This window comes from Cloeon dipterum, chromosome 2, assembly GCF_949628265.1.
Source record: "Cloeon dipterum chromosome 2, ieCloDipt1.1, whole genome shotgun sequence".
NCBI classification, from domain to species: domain Eukaryota; kingdom Metazoa; phylum Arthropoda; class Insecta; order Ephemeroptera; family Baetidae; genus Cloeon; species Cloeon dipterum.
This window is the reverse complement of record NC_088787.1, coordinates 1588466-1605230: the sequence shown is the minus strand read 5'-3', so window position 1 is coordinate 1605230 and position 16765 is coordinate 1588466. Positions and strand designations below refer to the sequence as shown.

At 40.7% G+C, this 16765-nt stretch overlaps 5 protein-coding genes across 7 annotated transcripts; 3 read left to right on the top strand and 2 right to left on the bottom strand.

The window, feature by feature from the left end:
• The first annotated feature begins 1061 nt into the window (after window positions 1-1061).
• LOC135936198 (uncharacterized) lies at window positions 1062-4952 on the top strand. Of its 3 annotated transcripts, none has more exons than XM_065478940.1 (6): window positions 1062-1204; window positions 3816-3942; window positions 4082-4133; window positions 4198-4464; window positions 4522-4637; window positions 4700-4952. In XM_065478940.1, the coding sequence occupies exons 2-6, from the start codon at window positions 3900-3902 to the stop codon at window positions 4831-4833; spliced, it is 612 nt and encodes a 203-aa protein (XP_065335012.1). In that variant the 5' UTR covers window positions 1062-1204; window positions 3816-3899; the 3' UTR covers window positions 4834-4952. The 3 variants fall into 3 exon arrangements, with proteins under 3 accessions (XP_065335012.1, XP_065335009.1, XP_065335010.1); XM_065478937.1 differs by lacking the exon at window positions 1062-1204 and adding an exon at window positions 2221-2359; XM_065478938.1 differs by lacking the exon at window positions 1062-1204 and adding an exon at window positions 2221-2359 and having other exon boundaries at window positions 2608-3942.
• A 662-nt stretch (window positions 4953-5614) lies between these two features.
• LOC135936286 (uncharacterized) lies at window positions 5615-7615 on the bottom strand. Its single transcript, XM_065479046.1, has 5 exons — window positions 7481-7615; window positions 7207-7415; window positions 6583-7149; window positions 6192-6529; window positions 5615-6139 (listed from the first exon to the last, which is right to left on the bottom strand). The coding sequence occupies exons 1-5, from the start codon at window positions 7611-7613 to the stop codon at window positions 5686-5688; spliced, it is 1701 nt and encodes a 566-aa protein (XP_065335118.1). The 5' UTR covers window positions 7614-7615; the 3' UTR covers window positions 5615-5685.
• Window positions 7616-8809: 1194 nt separating this feature from the next.
• On the top strand, window positions 8810-10301 carry LOC135936368 (uncharacterized). The gene is made up of 3 exons (XM_065479159.1): window positions 8810-9368; window positions 9424-9761; window positions 9818-10301. Exons 1-3 carry the CDS (start codon window positions 8937-8939, stop codon window positions 10269-10271), a joined length of 1224 nt encoding a protein of 407 aa, XP_065335231.1. The 5' UTR covers window positions 8810-8936; the 3' UTR covers window positions 10272-10301.
• A 1804-nt stretch (window positions 10302-12105) lies between these two features.
• LOC135936115 (serpin B4-like) lies at window positions 12106-14119 on the top strand. Its single transcript, XM_065478813.1, has 8 exons — window positions 12106-12240; window positions 12329-12511; window positions 12570-12777; window positions 12829-13046; window positions 13148-13336; window positions 13390-13528; window positions 13727-13881; window positions 13936-14119. Exons 1-7 carry the CDS (start codon window positions 12121-12123, stop codon window positions 13876-13878), a joined length of 1209 nt encoding a protein of 402 aa, XP_065334885.1. The 5' UTR covers window positions 12106-12120; the 3' UTR covers window positions 13879-13881; window positions 13936-14119.
• A 163-nt stretch (window positions 14120-14282) lies between these two features.
• Window positions 14283-16401, bottom strand: LOC135936114 (uncharacterized). Its single transcript, XM_065478811.1, has 5 exons — window positions 16155-16401; window positions 15960-16099; window positions 15467-15677; window positions 14797-15404; window positions 14283-14741 (listed from the first exon to the last, which is right to left on the bottom strand). The coding sequence occupies exons 1-5, from the start codon at window positions 16257-16259 to the stop codon at window positions 14333-14335; spliced, it is 1473 nt and encodes a 490-aa protein (XP_065334883.1). The 5' UTR covers window positions 16260-16401; the 3' UTR covers window positions 14283-14332.
• Between the last annotated feature and the right edge of the window lie 364 nt (window positions 16402-16765).

Here is a 16765-nt window from a genome sequence, read left to right as displayed (position 1 = left end):
TAAGAATATGTTTGTTTATGTATTACATTGGGGTAGCAAATATACCCATAGTAACGGCGATGGCTAAGAAATCATTTGATGTTTAGCAGAAAATAATTATGTGTAATGTAAATAATAAGAATTATCCACTGAAAGTCATTAACAATAAAATTCAAACATCTTTAAACACAATGACTGCGTTTTATTCCTAAAGTACGTGCAATCTCCAATTATAGTTTTTTTTTTTTTAAATATTTTTCATTATTATCTTTTTTAAACCGTGCCAAATATCTGCTTTGATGAAATTTCAATGTTCCTTCAAATATGGAATTTTTAAAGTCAGCTTCCAAAGCGAAAACAGCTGTTTACACACTCTGATCTGGTCTGGACTGCTCTGAGGGTGGTGCGATAAAATGCGGCACGAGATCAAATTTTATCGCGGGACTTTTAAATTTGCATTCAGCATCTGCTATTTCATGGACCAACCTCCTCGATTGCCCTGAAGGTGGCAGGTAAAGGCAGCAGGAAATCAGCTGCGCAATCACGAACACTGAGACGCCATTAGATGAAGCTGAGAGGGTTTACCTAGACGCAACAATTTGGCACTTTCTTTTTCTGGCGAATCAATTGTACCTACGGGTAACATATATCAATCCTTGAAACTTTCTTTAGTGATTTTAATTTAGTTTTCGAGGATTTAAAACGTTATCCCCCAGCAGCAGCGCACAATTTTAATTTTAAGTTGTCGAATGAACAAATTTAAATTAAAGTGTCAGCGTAATTTTTATGCGCGTGGTGCATAATACATCAATTCTGCGGGCTTTGCTCCCGGACCATTTAGGTGCTTGCTTTCTCTCCTGGAGCCGCCAACTGGAGGCTGGTGGTGGCGAGAATTGATGAGCGATGGGGCAAAGCAAAACTTCTTGTTTATCTCGACGAGATCGGCTGCTGCCGCCCGCCACTGTGCGGGCGATAGTTGAACTTTTAAAGAGGAGAGCGAAACCGCGCAGCGACTCACTTAGTGCGAAAAGTATAATTAAAAAGTCTAACTCGCGAGTGGCGAAACGCCAGCCAGCCAGGCAGCCGCTCCGCGCGCACACCACGACGAGAAGCCGGTGCCGCTAGTCGCGAGTGAGCACGTCCGCGCGTCACTCTCAATATTTTGAGGGCAGCTGCCCTGAAAATTTTCAAGAGTTCTCTGACTGAATGTGAGATCAACTGTTCGGTAAGTTAAATGTTTTTGATAGCATTGAGATTAAATTTAAAAAATGCCCATTTGTATAGACTGCTTTCTTTAAAATTAATGTATTAGACCTTTTGCGGCGGGAAAACACCGCGAGAATTAATAGAATTCATTTTTGATAAAGGAGTAATTATTCTGCCATTTAAATTGAATTTCTTCTTTCAAAATAATATATTGGATTTTTCCTGATTGCTCAGTAAAATGATCAGAGAAAACACACTGCAAGAAATAATGGAATTTCTATTTTTTTTAAAACCTTGAAGAATTTTTGCGGTATAAATTGAGACGCAGAGCTTGCGTCATAAAAAAATGTTTGTCTTCTGCTGACGGATGTGAGAAGAGTGATGAACTGAGGGGCCGTGAGAACGGTACGTGTGACTTTTCGTGCGCGGCGCGTGTTGCTCTTTACTCTGCCCATCCGCCGAATTGTTAAAATAAATACTGCGTAAATTTACGTCAAGTTAAATTCCTTGCACGTTAAATTAGTGTTTTTGTTAGTGAAGTGGTCAGTAAAAAAAAGAGATATCATACAGCGGAAATAAATGATATTCGTGTTTTTTTTCTCTTCACACATCGCGTTAATAAATGTGTACGCGCGAAAATGATTTTTTTTCCAAATTCGGCCGCTGGTCTGAACGTCGACCACCGTTTTCGTTTTCCCTTCATTGAGATCGTATATAACAGTCGATGTTTTTGCCATTCCACCTGTACAATTATATAAAATAAAATCATTTAATATTAATAAGAGTTTAACATTCAGCTGCCACATAAACAAACGAAATTAAAGTCTCACTGCAAACGCGCGGGGAATGAGTGATAATAAATAATCTTGTTTATTTTGACGAGATTTGACTGCTGCCGCCTCTATGCGGGCGCCTGCTGAACTGATAGCAAGAGGAGGGCGAATCCGCGGTGACTCAATTTCTCTGTTATCTCGCGGGAGGCTGATCGCCAGCCGGCCGCTCCACTCCGCACACACGTGACTACACACACGTCATCGAGAAGCCGCTGCTGCGAGTCGCGAGTGTGTTGGTCCGCGTGGCGACCCGGAGAGTGGCTCTCTCAACAAATTGTGAGGGCAGCTGCCCTGAACGTTTTCTTCAGGTCTCGGACTAGATGTGAGATCAACTATAAGGTGTAGGTCACTTTTCATATCAATTTATTATCGTCGTTTGAACAGTATATAATCCGTGCTAACGTATATTGATTTCATGGGGACTAAATTAAAAAAAGAGAAAATAATTATCACTCTCCTATTTTTATTAATGCATATTGGTTTCCTGCGGATTGCTTAGTAAAATAAACAGAGAAAACAAACACAGCAAGAATAAATGAATTGTTCATATTTTATGCAACCTTGAAGAATTTTTTTGTCTACAATTTAGCCACAGAGCTTGCCGAATGCTGACTGCTGCGATAAGATTAACCGAGTGGCCTCGAAAGCGGATTTTGGACTTTTCCTCATACGCCGCCTGTAGCCGCGCAGCAGAGAGGCAGACATAGGCTTAATCGTGACCTTGATCGGATCACCTAAATTATAATCTGAGGCAGCCGCGCCGAGCCAGATTCTCTTTTTTCAATTCACGTGTATTATGTTATGTTAAAAATATTCGCCCCGTTATCTGTTTTGTGAGTTTTTAGTGCAGCAGTCATGATATACAATAAATCTCCCTTTACCTTCATACATCCTTGACGAGTGGTTAATTTTCGCAGCAGATATTTTTCATCAGATCAGTCGCTGCTTGAGGAAAGTGAAGCAAATAATAATTCAAATTCAATAAAATTTAGTGGTATATATACTTACGAATTTTTAGCTTGCATCCTCCCTCCGAAATAAGCTGGATAATTTTAAGTGCAGCCAGATCCACAAGTTTTTCTAAAGAGAACAGCCTTCTCTTCGACAGAGCCAATAAATTTGCTTTTGCTGCGTCATCGGCCATGATTAAACAGACTCTTCTGGTGGCAAGGAACGGAGTTGTGGTGGCTGGATGGGCTATTCTCAGCCAATGATCACGTTTAAACGGTTGTTGGCTCTTTTAAAAATATATTACAATGAACACCCAAGTAGAATAAATACTCAATTATAGACTCTGATACTTACAGGACAAAATTTGACGAAACTATCGACCGCGCGCGATTTGATGGTTGTTCGACTCATCTCTGATCGTGTTTTGTGTTACGCTCATTAGATCAAGTTTAAGTTTTGGAAGTTTTGTCAGCTCGCCTCTGAAGGAGGCAGCATCGTGCAGTCAACTGTTGCTTTTTAGCGGCAATTTGTGCGTGGGTGTGAAGAAAAAAGTTAGATATATTTAACGCGAAAACCTCAGATTTGTGAACTTTATCCTAAATAATTATGATTTTTCTTTATTTTAATGATTCAAAAATAGCTAGAATAATTAAAATAGAAACACATTAATTCGATCATGTTGCGTAAATTAATAATATATCATGTGCCTGAACTTCTTTTCTCACACTTCTTATCCTGTCAGCTGGTAGATGGTAGACGTAGAGAGGGGAACAAGGACAATTTTATGAATTTTATTGACGTTCGCCACCGTGTCATCCTCCCGATTTTCGACCACTTTTGTTTTAGGCTGTCGACTGTGAGTGAATCGAGAAGAGGTTTCGCCGAATTTGCATAGCTGTACTCATCCGCGCAACACAAACTCGACCGGAAATGGGCATGGGTGGCAGAAGAAGAGGAAGAAATTACGGATGGGGTAATATATGTATATGAACTGCAGTGATTAATGGAAAGATATAAACATAGTTTAACGCATCCTTTTGACTGTTCTTTCTTACAATATTTTATTTCTGTTTATTAATTTATTTTTTCCTCATATTCTCTCTCTCTTTCAGGGCTTGCTGGATTCGTAGATGGGGTCGTTGGTGCCATGTGGGTATCCAGGAGGTAACATACCCTGTACTAATTTTAGAAGCACTCCTCTCTAAAAACGACCTTTTCTTCTAAACAGAGTTATCTGGCTCAGCGCTTCTGACCTGTTTGATTCCGCGGCTGCGGGCCTCAGGGACAGCAACGGCGCCTGGATGCTAAATTTTAGCCTGCCACGCCCTGGCATCGACTCCTGCCACCTGACAATGCGCTTCAGCGGCGGTCTTGCTGGTTCGCCTGAACTACTGCTTTACCGCGTGCCACCTGCCCTGGTCGGAGGGGCCGGCGCCGCAACCCTTTTGAAGGACTGCATTCTTCGGCCTGCTCCCTACATTTGGTGCATTTGTCGGTATGATATTTTCACAATTTTACGTCTACGTCTTGTGATGAAGTTTTGCTCTTATAGAATTGGGACTGCTGTTGTCCAATATGGACATTTTGAGGAAATATTTGTGGGCGCTGCTTCCATGTTTGCTGGCTTTATGTGTGGCAATTTTTTCGAATGGATTTTCGGTGGAATTGGTAAGTTTACTTATAATTATTTATTATTATGTTGATTAAAAGTGTTGATTTCTAATTGCCAGGTGACTGCATGTTTTCGCCCCCATGCACCAAATCCAGCATTCTTCTCGGAACGGTGTTCATCGTCAGCACCAATCTGGCCTCTTTCTATGCTGCAGGAAAAGCAGGGAGGATGATCAGGGAAATTCTCGAATAAGTGTCAGTTTAATCCAGAAAGAATATATTAAAAAAATAAAATTACAATAGTATCCATATAATATTGATATTTTCTGTCAAACAAAAATAAAATTATTGTAATTCATGCCAACAGGCCGATTCCAAACCTTTTCTTTTACTAAAGAAAACCATAATCTGTTCAGCCATTTCAAAAAATAGTTTTTTACGATTCTACGGCGAATGGCTGAACCAATTTTGGGTTTCAGCTCGTTAAAAATTAGAAAATTAATTGAAGAATGCACAAGAGCTAGATTGATTCTGAAATCGCAGCGGAAGTGCCTTAAAAGCGAAAGTCTACGGTGGCGCCATCTGTTGGCGGCTTCAAACACTTAGGGTTTATGCAAGTGGTGAATTGTTTCAAAAATAAGAGAAAAAATTTCCCTTTTATAGAGAAAAAATGTATTTCAGTTGGTTTTTATCAAAAGTTATGCTTTATTTTCGATACTTTTATTTAAATTTTTACTTTTTAACAAAAGCATTCCAAATGACATCACATTCTGTTTCTTTACGGTTTTGCATGCGCTGTCCCTTATAAATTTGACATATTTTAATTGATTCCACCGCCACCCTCAACTGACTAGAGATCAAAGAATCGAATTTTTCAATCTGCCAGCTGGAAACCAATAATAAAGCCGATTTTCACAAATTTAAGGCTCTAAATAATATTTTGCTACGCTGCGATGTTGTCTTGGCTACCCGTTCAAACAATTCACCCTTTGAGAGGTATAGGAAATAAAAGGAAATAATTTCAGGCCTCCTCAAATCTTATTTATCTGAAAATTGTGAACATAACTATTGCAACATTCCTACGCAATCTACGTGATTAAAATTTTTAATCAATTATAAAACGGTCGAGGAAGGCGATGAGGTCTGTGTCGATGAACCAAATAAGCCGTTTTCTATCCGAACCGAAGAAAAAAACTCTAGAGCGAATTTTCCGTTCTTCGTAAGGTCCAAGGTGGCACCTGACCAGGGTGGAGTACTCGTCCAGTTTGTTCATAAAAAACTGGATATTCACGAGATTCGCACCTTTGAGGCATTTCTCGGCGCAGTACATCAGCTCGACGTACGACTCGAAGTTTTCTTTCTTGACCTGTCCGATCGAGGCGCAGTTCATGTCGATGACCAGCGACTTCAGGTTGCGCAGGATTCCGTCGACGTTGCGGATGCTGCGGACCACATTTTCCACGTCTTCAACGTTTTCAGTTTGGCCAATCAACTTGACCCTCTCCAAAGTGGGCGGACGCAGAATAAACGACAACAAATCGCTTCTGTCCTTTGAAATGCTGCAAAATTAAATTGTTGATTGATATGTATATTTCCTAAAAGAGAACTTACTGAGTCACCAGCAGCTCCAGTTCTGTCAGGTGATTAATCGGGGGTCGGCTCAGATCAAAATCCATTCGGTGAGACACAAAATTGAGCTTTTCCAGATGCGGACACTGCTGGAAAATGTGGCTGATGCTGCAGGTCTTGATCATCGGAGAGACGCTCACGACGCTCAGGGTCTTGATCTTGCTTTTGTACGTTCCAAAGAGCTTCTCCAAGATTTGGTTGAAGGTCGACGGCCTGGACAAGCGGAGGTCCAGGTGTTCAACCTTGGAAAAATGGAGCAGATGGTCTATTGTTTTCAAATCCACTTCTTCGGAGAAAAATAATTCGTCGTTTTGAAACACCTGCAGGGAAAATTCCTGAATTAATATTTCCTTTATTTAAATAAATTTCAAACCTTCAAATGGGTGACGTGGGGAAACCTGAGATGAATTTCCTCTGCCTTAGGAAGAACCGTGTCCAAATCAATTGTTAAATGGAGCAGGTTGGAAGCTGTGGGCGATGTTTCATCAGGATCGGGAAGGGGCAAACCCTCGCCAGTGCAGAAATGACTGGCGAATTCCTGGACGACCTGCAACTTGGGCAGGTTCGTGACGCAGAGTTCATTCAGCTGCTCGTTTGCCGTCTTTGACGCCGAGCAGAAGAGGAAAAGCCGCAAATTGGCCAGTTTTTCCTGCAACGCCTTCGCAGGTGGAAGAGACCCAGGGTCCTCCAGGTCGAGGTTGACACTGACGAACACGAGAGAAAAGCGACAGCAATAGATCAGGTCCATCACTTCTTCCAATTTGCAGGCGAAAAGTTCAATGCGCAACTCGCGCAGATACGGTATCTTGAACAGCCAGGTGTGGTGAATCAAATCGCAGAAATAGATCCTGTGGTGGAGGAGGAGGTCCAGGTCCAGGTGCCTGAAAAGCAGCACCTTGCTGATCGTTGCACGAGCGCATTTGAAGATATCTTTGAAAAGCTGTTCGTTATTGGGTTGAATTAATTTTTATTAAATGGGTAAAATTTATTTATTCACCGTTTTGAAGATCTCAAACCTTTCGTCAGGATGGCAGAAGGAGATGGGGCCGGTGAGGTCGGCCGAGTCCAAATAAGGACTAAGGACTTGATGGTACATGATGACGCAAGCCGGCAAAATCGTCGCTTGCAAGACCCATGCGTCTCCGTTTGGATGTTTACTTTTGAACGTCTTCAGCTCAAGCAAAACTTTTGACCGATGGCTCTCCGCTGCACAAGGTTAAGTTATTATAGCCAGAGAAATTAAATAATTGTACGGAATTGAACGGACTCACGGGTAACTCGAATGGCTTTGTATTTAGCTAACAACATCTCCAGGCAGCGCTGTTCCAATATCAGAAATTGAGCCCGTTCCAAAATAGTGCATTCGCATCTCTCTAAAGTCTCTTGAACGGTACGTTCAGCCATTTCCTAGTAAATCACAAGATATTTTATTAAAATTGTTGGAAGCAGAGAAAATGTGGGAAATTTCAATTATGTGAAAAGTTTAAAGCATTTTTAAAATTTTGCGTGGGGTCCTCAGAAATTTAACGGTTTAAAATTTCCGGTTACTGAACGAATTGGTTTAAAATGTCACGACACATTCGTTCTTTTGAATATCCCAGAGTTCAAAATTACCTTAACAAATCTGATAAACCTAAAGAGTACTCAAAAAACCCACCTTGTTGTATTTTTTCCTCAAATTCTGCTGAAAGGTGTCTTTCCAGGCGAGCGGCCCAGCTGTTTCTGTTGATCTCTCCCGTCAGGTCGCTGTTTCCGTGGATGTGTGGAGGTGGAGCTACGCGTCTCACAGGTCGTGTTCGTTCCCCCTCCAACCGTCAGGTGGCGCGCAGGAGAGCCATCCACGGAAACAGCGACCTGAGATAAACACAAACAGCTGGTGGGTCGCCGCTCGCCTGCAAAGACACCTTTTCAGCCGAATTTGAGGAGAATTTACAACGAGGTGGTTTTTTTGAGTACTTTTTAGGGTTTTCAATGAATATGTCATGAAATTTTAAACTTTATTCGTTTAGTAACTGGAAATTCAACATCAGGGAAATTCTTATCTGTGGACCTCTTGAAAATGCATCGCATTTTTAAAATAATTAGAATTACCCACATTTTGTTTGCTTTCATTATTCTAAATAAAATATTTGTGATTTTTACTAATAGGAAATGGCTGGACTCACCGTTGAAGAGGCTTTGGTAAAAAGCGAATGTTGTATTTTGGACCGGGCTCAATCGCCGAAAATGGAACTACGCTGCCTGGAGAATGTGTTATCTAAATACAAAACCCTTCGAGTTGCCCGTGAGTCCCTTCAATTTTCTCTAAATTCTCTGACTAAACCTGCTTTTGTAGCACCGGATGTTCGATTATACGTTTTGCTTGAGCTGAAGACGTTCAAGTGTAAAAATCCGAATGGAGACGGGGCCACCTTGCAAACGGCGATTTTGCCGGCTTACTCCATGTCTACAACAGGAATCATTGGCCCTCAGTTGGACTTGGCCGATCTGACCGGCCCCATCTCCTTCTGCAGCCCTGAAATAAAGTTTGATTACTTCCAAGAGGTGAATAAATAAATAAAACTACAAATAATGCAATTAACCCAAAAGTAGTTTTTGAAAAAAATCTTCAGAATCGCTCATGAAACGATCAGCAAGGTGCTGCTTTTCAAGCACCTGGACCTGGACCTCCTCCTCCACCACAAGATCTATTTCTGCGATTTGATTCACCACACCGTTCTGTACAAGATGCCGCGTCTGCGCGTGTTGCGCATTGAGCTTTTCGCCTGCAAATTGGACGATGTGCTAAACCTGAGTTATTGCTGCCGCTCTTCTCTCGTGTTCGTCAGCGTCAACCTCGACCTGGACGACTCTGTGCAACTTCCAAATGCGTTGGAGTTGCAGGAAAAACTGGCCAATTTGCGGATTTTCCTCTTCCACTCGGAATCGAAGGCATTAGTCGAGCTGCTGAGTATGCACTGCGCCAGAAACCTGCCCAAGTTGCAGGTCGTCAAGGAATTCGCCAGCCATTTCTGCAATGGCGAGGGTTTGCCCCTTCCCGATCCTGAAGAAAGATCACCTGCTCCTTCGAACCTTCTCCATTTAACAATTGATTTGGACACTATTCTTTTTGAGGCAGAGGAAATTCATCTCAGGTTTCCCCACGTCACCCATTTAAAGGTTTGTTATAAATTATTTAAATAACGATAAATTAATTTAGAAATTTTTCCTGCAGATGTTTCAAAACGACGAATTTTTCCCTGAAGATGTGGACTTATTGAAAACAATAGACTGTCTGCTCAACTTTTCCATGGTTGAGCACCTGGACCTCCGCTTGTCCAGGCCGTCGACCTTCAACCAAATCTTGGAGAAGCTCTTTGGAAGGTACAAATACAGGCTCAAGACCCTGAGCGTCGTGAGCGTCTCTCCGACGATCAAGACCTGCAGCATCAGCCACATTTTCCAGCAGTGTCCGCATCTGGAAAAGCTCAATTTTGTGTCTTACGAAATGGAAGTTGATTGGCTCCAACCACCGATTAATCACCTGACAGAACTGGAGCTGCTGGTGACTGAGTAAGTTCTCTCTCTCTCGAAATAAATTAATTGTAACCAACGGTCAAAATTTGCAGCATTTCAAAGGCCAGGAGCGATTTGCTGTCGTTCGTCCTGCGTCCGCCCACTTTGGAGAGGGTCAAGTTGATTGGCCAAACTGAAAACGTTCAAGACGTGGAAAATGTGGTCCGCAGCATCCGCAACGTCGACGGAATCCTGCGCAACCTGAAGTCGCTGGTCATCGACATGGACTGCGCCTCGATCGGACAGGTCAAGAAAGAAAACTTTAAGTCGTACGTCGAGCTGATCTACTGCGCCGAGAAATGGCTCAAAGATGCGAATCTCGAGAATATCCAGTTTTTTATGAACAAGCTGGACGAGTACTCCACCCTGGTCAGGTGCCACACTGGATCTTGTAACGGTCGGAAAATTCGCTCTGCAAATTTTTTCTTCGACGCGGATCGAGATCGGCTTAATTGGTTCATCGACACTGACCTCATTCTCATCCTCGACCGGTTCTTAATTGATTAAAAAATTACACCTGTAGCATTGAAATGACCACTTAAAATTGCAATAGTTCGATGTGTTCCCAATTTTCAGATAAATAAGATTTGAGGAGGCCTGAAATTTGTCTCTTTTATTTTTATTCCTCTTTACGGTTGAAGGAAAACCAAGACAATAAAAGACAATAACAGCGTAGCCAAAAATTAGTCTACGCCAAATGTTTTTGATTATTAATATCGCTAATATATATATCGTCTGAAATATACATAATTTTACTGTTTTGGTCATCAAAATTTGAAAGTGTACGTCTGTTTGTTATTGTTCCGTCGGTCTCTAAATATTCCGCTAAAGACGGTAAACAGCTGACACTATCAGTTATTTATAGTAAATATATAAATCTAATAACAACTATAGAAATGGTAGGGGGCCCAGTAGGTACTATGATATAAATTTAAACAATTTAGTTCAAGTTCTTTTAGTTGGTCCTTAAAACTTGATAAAGTCTAATTTTAGTTCTCTTGCAAGTGCGAGAAATTCGGGTTCAGACGAACTGCCTGCAACGTTAAGGTGAGTTCAATTTTTATCTCAACTTTTATATTCAATATTTTGGCTCCTGCTGCATGGGGCTTTTTTAATGAAATATACGTGTGTATATTTTAACCAGCCCGTTGGCTCGCATTGCTAAGGCTATCTCACGAGATACAGTATTTGAGCAGTTCGGGGATCTAATACCACAATTTCAGACTTTTAACCCACTTAGCTCATCAAACAGCCAGGATAGATGATGATTGGATTGGATACACCATCTCGTTTTATCAAAAACCATATTACATCACTTGCAATTTAAAAACACAAAATAATATGCGTTACGCAGGTTAAAAGCACTTTTCTCTAGTGGGTCTTTAAAATAAAATTAAAAACACATTAAACAATAATAATTTATAACCTCAGAGCCCTAATTGGAAAAATTAATAAGTGATTACGTTTGTTTACTCCGTTGGAAATAGGCCCTAATTGATAACAACAAAAAAATTAATCTTCGCTGTGACATATTATATAGCAGCCATCACCTTGGTAATTGGTTAACTAATATATTTGAAGTAGCGCGCTACCTTCGTGTACTCTTACGGAGTGGCGCCTGTCCGAAGGGTATCGGACGTCCGGTGATTACGGATGTCTTTGTAGCTATTAGGATTAGAAGGATTTTCTTGTAGAGCGCCGTTGTGTGCTATCTAGCTCCATCTTTATTCTAACTGATTGTAGCAACAAATGCTCACTAGGTGGCATGACAGTCTCTATGTCAATTCCTCCCGGCCCTTTTTAGAAGGCAATTAATTTGAATAATTAGCCTTTTATTTAACAATTGAACAGTCTTGAATGGTGAGCTTGCTTGGCTGACAATAAATTCATTTTAAATCACTGTGTTGAACTTGAGGTTTTTTCTTGCTTTACATTGTTATTTGGGTTTATCACACTAATCAGACTTTTGAGCACTATGAAAATAATCACTTTTGAATTATTGGAAAAGCACTTTTGAGTAAATCACAAAATAGAAGCACATTATATTAGCGTCGTCAAACCTCTTCGGCATTTCGCCGCTCTCGAGTGTATCTGTTTTTGCCACAGCAAACAAGCTCACACTTAATTTTGAATTTTCTCAGCCGTCGCTAAGCCAAAATTCAGCAGGTATATGTTACGTAATTTAAATATGAGAAAGGTTTCGTCGGCCGCCATGAATTCGAAGCAATGAAATCGTACAAAACATTTTCCTATCATTTAATCACCGAGTGTTTCTTTATCAAAGCTAGAGCGCTCTTTATTCTATTAATTATCTTCTGAGTCATACCTATAAATTTAATATCTTTATTGATGGATCATGTCCATTCACTTGTATCATTACAGATTTCTTTGGTTGATTATAAATGCTGCAGCCATGGATACTCCGTTCGAAGCTGTATCTAAGGGATACTCGGAATTCAGCCGAGAATTCTACAAGGTAAGAATTTCCTGATGCGGATTTTAATATTTTTAAATTTTTCCTAGTTTGGTCAAGCGGTGCAGGATTTTAATAATGTAATCTTCAGGTGGTGTCTGAAGCCGAGCCTGGCAACATTGTTTCGTCGCCCATGAGCTGTCTGATTGCCCTGGCCATGACTCACGCTGGCGCAAAGGGAGATTCCATCCAGGAAATAGCCAGGGCACTGCACCTCCCTGAGAACATGACGCACGCTTTGAAGGGGCTGTCTGAAGTGGTGACACAGCTCAGGGTATGATTTTTCAGTGCAATATTCAGGTTCGAAATTAACTCATTCGTGACTAAAAAAGAGAGCGAAAAAAGTGGAGCTGTCACTTGCAAACAAGATCTACGTCACGAAGGACTTCCCCATTTTGGAAGAGTACTCAATGGCTCTCGAGAAGTACTTCCAGGTAGAAGCGGAAAACGTCGTGTTCACCGATCCCTCAACTGCAGACAAGATGAATGAATGGGTCTCTGAGCAGACCAAGAATAAGATCAAAAACCTCGTTGATTCCAGTGAGTTCGATTTAAACATATAATAAAAGAAACACAAATTTGCTTCTCTAGATTTGTTTGATGACCAGACTCGCGTGGTTCTGGTCAACGCCATCTACTTCAAGGGCTCGTGGCTGAAGCCTTTCGAAACACATAAAACTAGATATAATCGGCCCTTCTTCACTGACGTAAATACCAGCGTCCCAGTTCCGATGATGTTTCAACAGACAGAATTTAACTACAGGAAACTGGATGAACTGGATGCCCAACTACTGATCTTGCCCTATCAGGTAAAAACTTATCAGGATTTAGAATTGTTTTTTGTACTGCAATAAAGCTTGTATTGCAACAAATTGCCTATCTTCTAGTTCACATTATATTTTAAATTTAGGGTAATGATATGAGCATGGCAATCATTTTACCAAATAAGAAGGATGGCCTGAAAGTGTTGGAGGAAAAATTGGCCACAGCAGCAGACCTCGGCGAAATCCTGCAATCTGGTTCCCCCCTAAAAGTGGAGGTTCACCTGCCTAAGTTTAAGATCGAGACGTCTTTGGATCTAGTTGATCATTTGTCAAAGGTTTGTCCTTTTTCCTTATTCTGTCGTGTTTGTTTTATATTGGATATTTTTAGATGGGCCTCAGCCACATTTTCTCTGACAACGTGAACCTGTCCGGAATCAGCACTACCGAGGATCTGAAGGTTTCTAATGTTGTGCAGAAGGCATTTATTGAGGTCAGTGAGGAGGGCACTGAAGCTGCTGCTGCCACAGGTAAAATTTAAGTCAAAAATTCACATCTATTTTATGTCATGCTTTGGCCGACTTTCATTTTGAAGTCACAATCACATTTTCCTTGAAACTTCAATGGTTTTCGTGATTTTCACACCATGTTCCCCTCATCTAATTTCATTCAGCAAAGACTTATCTAAATACAAACTTTATTTTAAAATAATTTTGTGCCCCAAAAAGCTATGCGCATCGTGCCCATGTGTCGCCCCTGCTATAGGACGGATTTGCCAACCGTGAAATGTGACCATCCGTTCGTCTTCTACCTCAATTTCAAAAGCACCAATGTTTTCGGAGGCAGAGTCACAAACCCTGCCAACAATTTTGGCTTGTGACTTGTAAGTTATTTACTAAAGCCGTGTGGTTTTCTTATTCATACGGAATTTTTGTAGGTGCGATTAAAAATGCGATGAGCTGTTCTGTTGGCCTTGCAAGAATGTTTCAGATCGTCCTTAATCTCCAAGAAATATCTGATATCTATAGCTATTTTTGTTTGATGTTTGCAAGTCAATAAAAAACTTATACTTTTAATTGCCATAATTATCTTCGATATATTTTGTAAACAATTCTTCCAATATTCCATGAAGCCACTTGTTCATGTTAATTGCTTTTCCTAATTTGAGTGTGGTGATTCACTCTCATTATTTTGAATGAAAACATTAATATCAAATCATTTTCGGCGTCAAAGGCCGAAATATTATGATCACCAACTCTAACTAAAACTAGAGTAGAATGAACTGATGAATTTATTTTATTTATTCATTTGAAGAGACAAAAAATTTCTTTCTTCTATTCATAATCCTTGTCGGCAAATCGGATCGATTTGAAAATGCAGTAAGTCTCTTCAGCAAGTTTTCTGTTTTCGCATGTATATGTTTCATCGTCATGAAACATAGAGGATGCGCCGTTGGTTACGCGAGAAAAGGCTTTCAAGGTGGCTTCCTCGTTGATTCTATTCAGGGTTTCGTCATAGAAGCGCAACTTTCTCAAGAAGGTACTTCCTTTAAACTTCGCCTTAAAAGCGAAAATCGCGCCAGCAGGAACAAGAGTAGAGAGCTTGACGAAAGTGCAGTTGCCGCATTTAGTTGCAGAGGTTGCATCCTGCTTGACCTCTTGATGAACTCGCAACCCTTTGAACTGAAAAGAATTTGAGACAGAGACCTCCATTTTTTCAAACTGTTGTGCTTTTCGAGTAAAACTGGAAACAAACGTTTAAGTTGGTTTAAATTAACAAGTTTTTGGCAAAAAATTACCTTTCGCCACATCCAAAGGCTACGCCTTCAAAGTCCAACTCGTTGACGATTTCAATGCCCAAAATCTTGATGCTAATTTTAGGCTGTAGAATTAAAGTGAAAGCATCATGGACGTCAGAGTCGTAGACGAAAAAATCGAAAGGCAAGCAAGATGCGTCTCCCATTTCCAGGTAAATCTCTTTAGGGTCGAGGATTTGGCTGGTTCGAATCAAATTCAGCGTTTTCTCGCCAACGATCTTGATCACTTCTGTTCTCCCCTCTGAAATTGGACAGAGGCTGGGCGAAAGCTGCAAGGTTTCTCCAATCATTTTCAACAAAGGACTCGTGTGGTTGACAATGCTGATTTTCTCCTCAGGAGTGAGAAAGTGAGCAACTTTAGCAAGGTGGGCCGTGTCAAGGACAAGAATCCGAAGGTCACGGAGAAAACATCGGCGAAACACATCCCTGGAGGAATCCTTGCTCGATGCGTACTGAAGACACGCTTCCAAGAGTTCAGACTCGGAAGAAATGTCCATCTGTTCCAGAGTTAGGAAAAGCTTGATGGCCTCCTCGCTGGCATCAAGGAAGCTTCGGTGTCTCAAACACTCTCTTGTCTCCGAACGCAACAACTATTATGAATTTTAAACAGAATCATTTGTGTGCCATGTAATTTATTCCTATAAGTACTCACTTGCAGACACGGTGAGGCGATGCCCTGATCCAGACAGTGCTCGCTGAGCACTGCCCACACGTTGTCGACGCTAAGAAACTTTGCCTCGAGCAGTACGGAGCATAGAGCAGCCAGGTCGTCAATCATGAACTCCTCGGCGGCACATGCTAGCTTCAGGCAAGTCTCCAGACTGTCCACGTTGGACACCAGCTGTCCACTCAGGTGTGTAAACCTTAAATTTTAAAAGGAGATAGTGTTGGACACAATACATAAAACTTGAAATAGTAATCTATAGATATGATATCCTAAATTATGGCAACGCAACACCTTGAAAGAAAATGGAAACGCTGGGCATAAGGATAGCATTGTGTGTTTCAAGGTCAAGCTAAAAACAGTGCCGTAACATCCACCCAAGTTTAACATCATATCAAAATTTGATACCAGTTTATTTTCCGGATTGCCCAAACCTAAAAAGAAAATAAGGACAAAATGAACTGTGTTCAAAATCTCTCACTCGACGACCATTGCGAAGATATGTGGCTCGATGTTCTCCAACCTGAACTTTCCATCATATTTCAGGGTCACAGGGCTGTTGAATAGGTTGGCGAAATACTCGCTGCAAACCATTAGCTCAAACTTAAAAGCTGGAATTCTCTGGAATTTTTGGAATTTCGTTTTGATGTGATATAACAAAAATTGATGTACGTACCAATTCGTCATTTTCCCCGAAAAGAAAGACAACGTCAGTGAGGAGCATTTCTTGCAGGGCCCTCAGCTTCTTTGAGGCCACTGTCACCAGATTCCCATCAGCCATTACAACTATTTTCTGTCAGCAGGCGAAGCAATAGAAAAAATTCGGAATTCTGTGAATGTAAAATCGTTGACTGACTGGCATTCACGCTTGAGACTTCTCAGGATACTAAACTTGCCGTCAATATGACCTGAGAAGTAAAGAAGGTAGGCGTATGACAGCTGACAGGATAAGAAGAGTGAGAAAAGGAGTTAGACACCTGATATTTAAATACGAGACATTTTTAATTAATTTAATTTAAATATGAACGTTTATTTATATTTTTATCATTTAAATAAAGACGTATCATAATTATTTAGGATAAAGCTTACAATTCTTAAGTTTTTGCGCTCCAGACCTAACTCTCTTTTCTTCACACGCACGCACAAATTGCCGCTAAAAAGTAACAGCTGAGGACTAGAAGTGTGAGTAAAGGAGTTATGGCACCTGTTATTTAAAAACCAGACATTATCGAATTAATGTGAATTTATTAACTTTTATAACTATTTTTTACCATTCAAATAAAAATG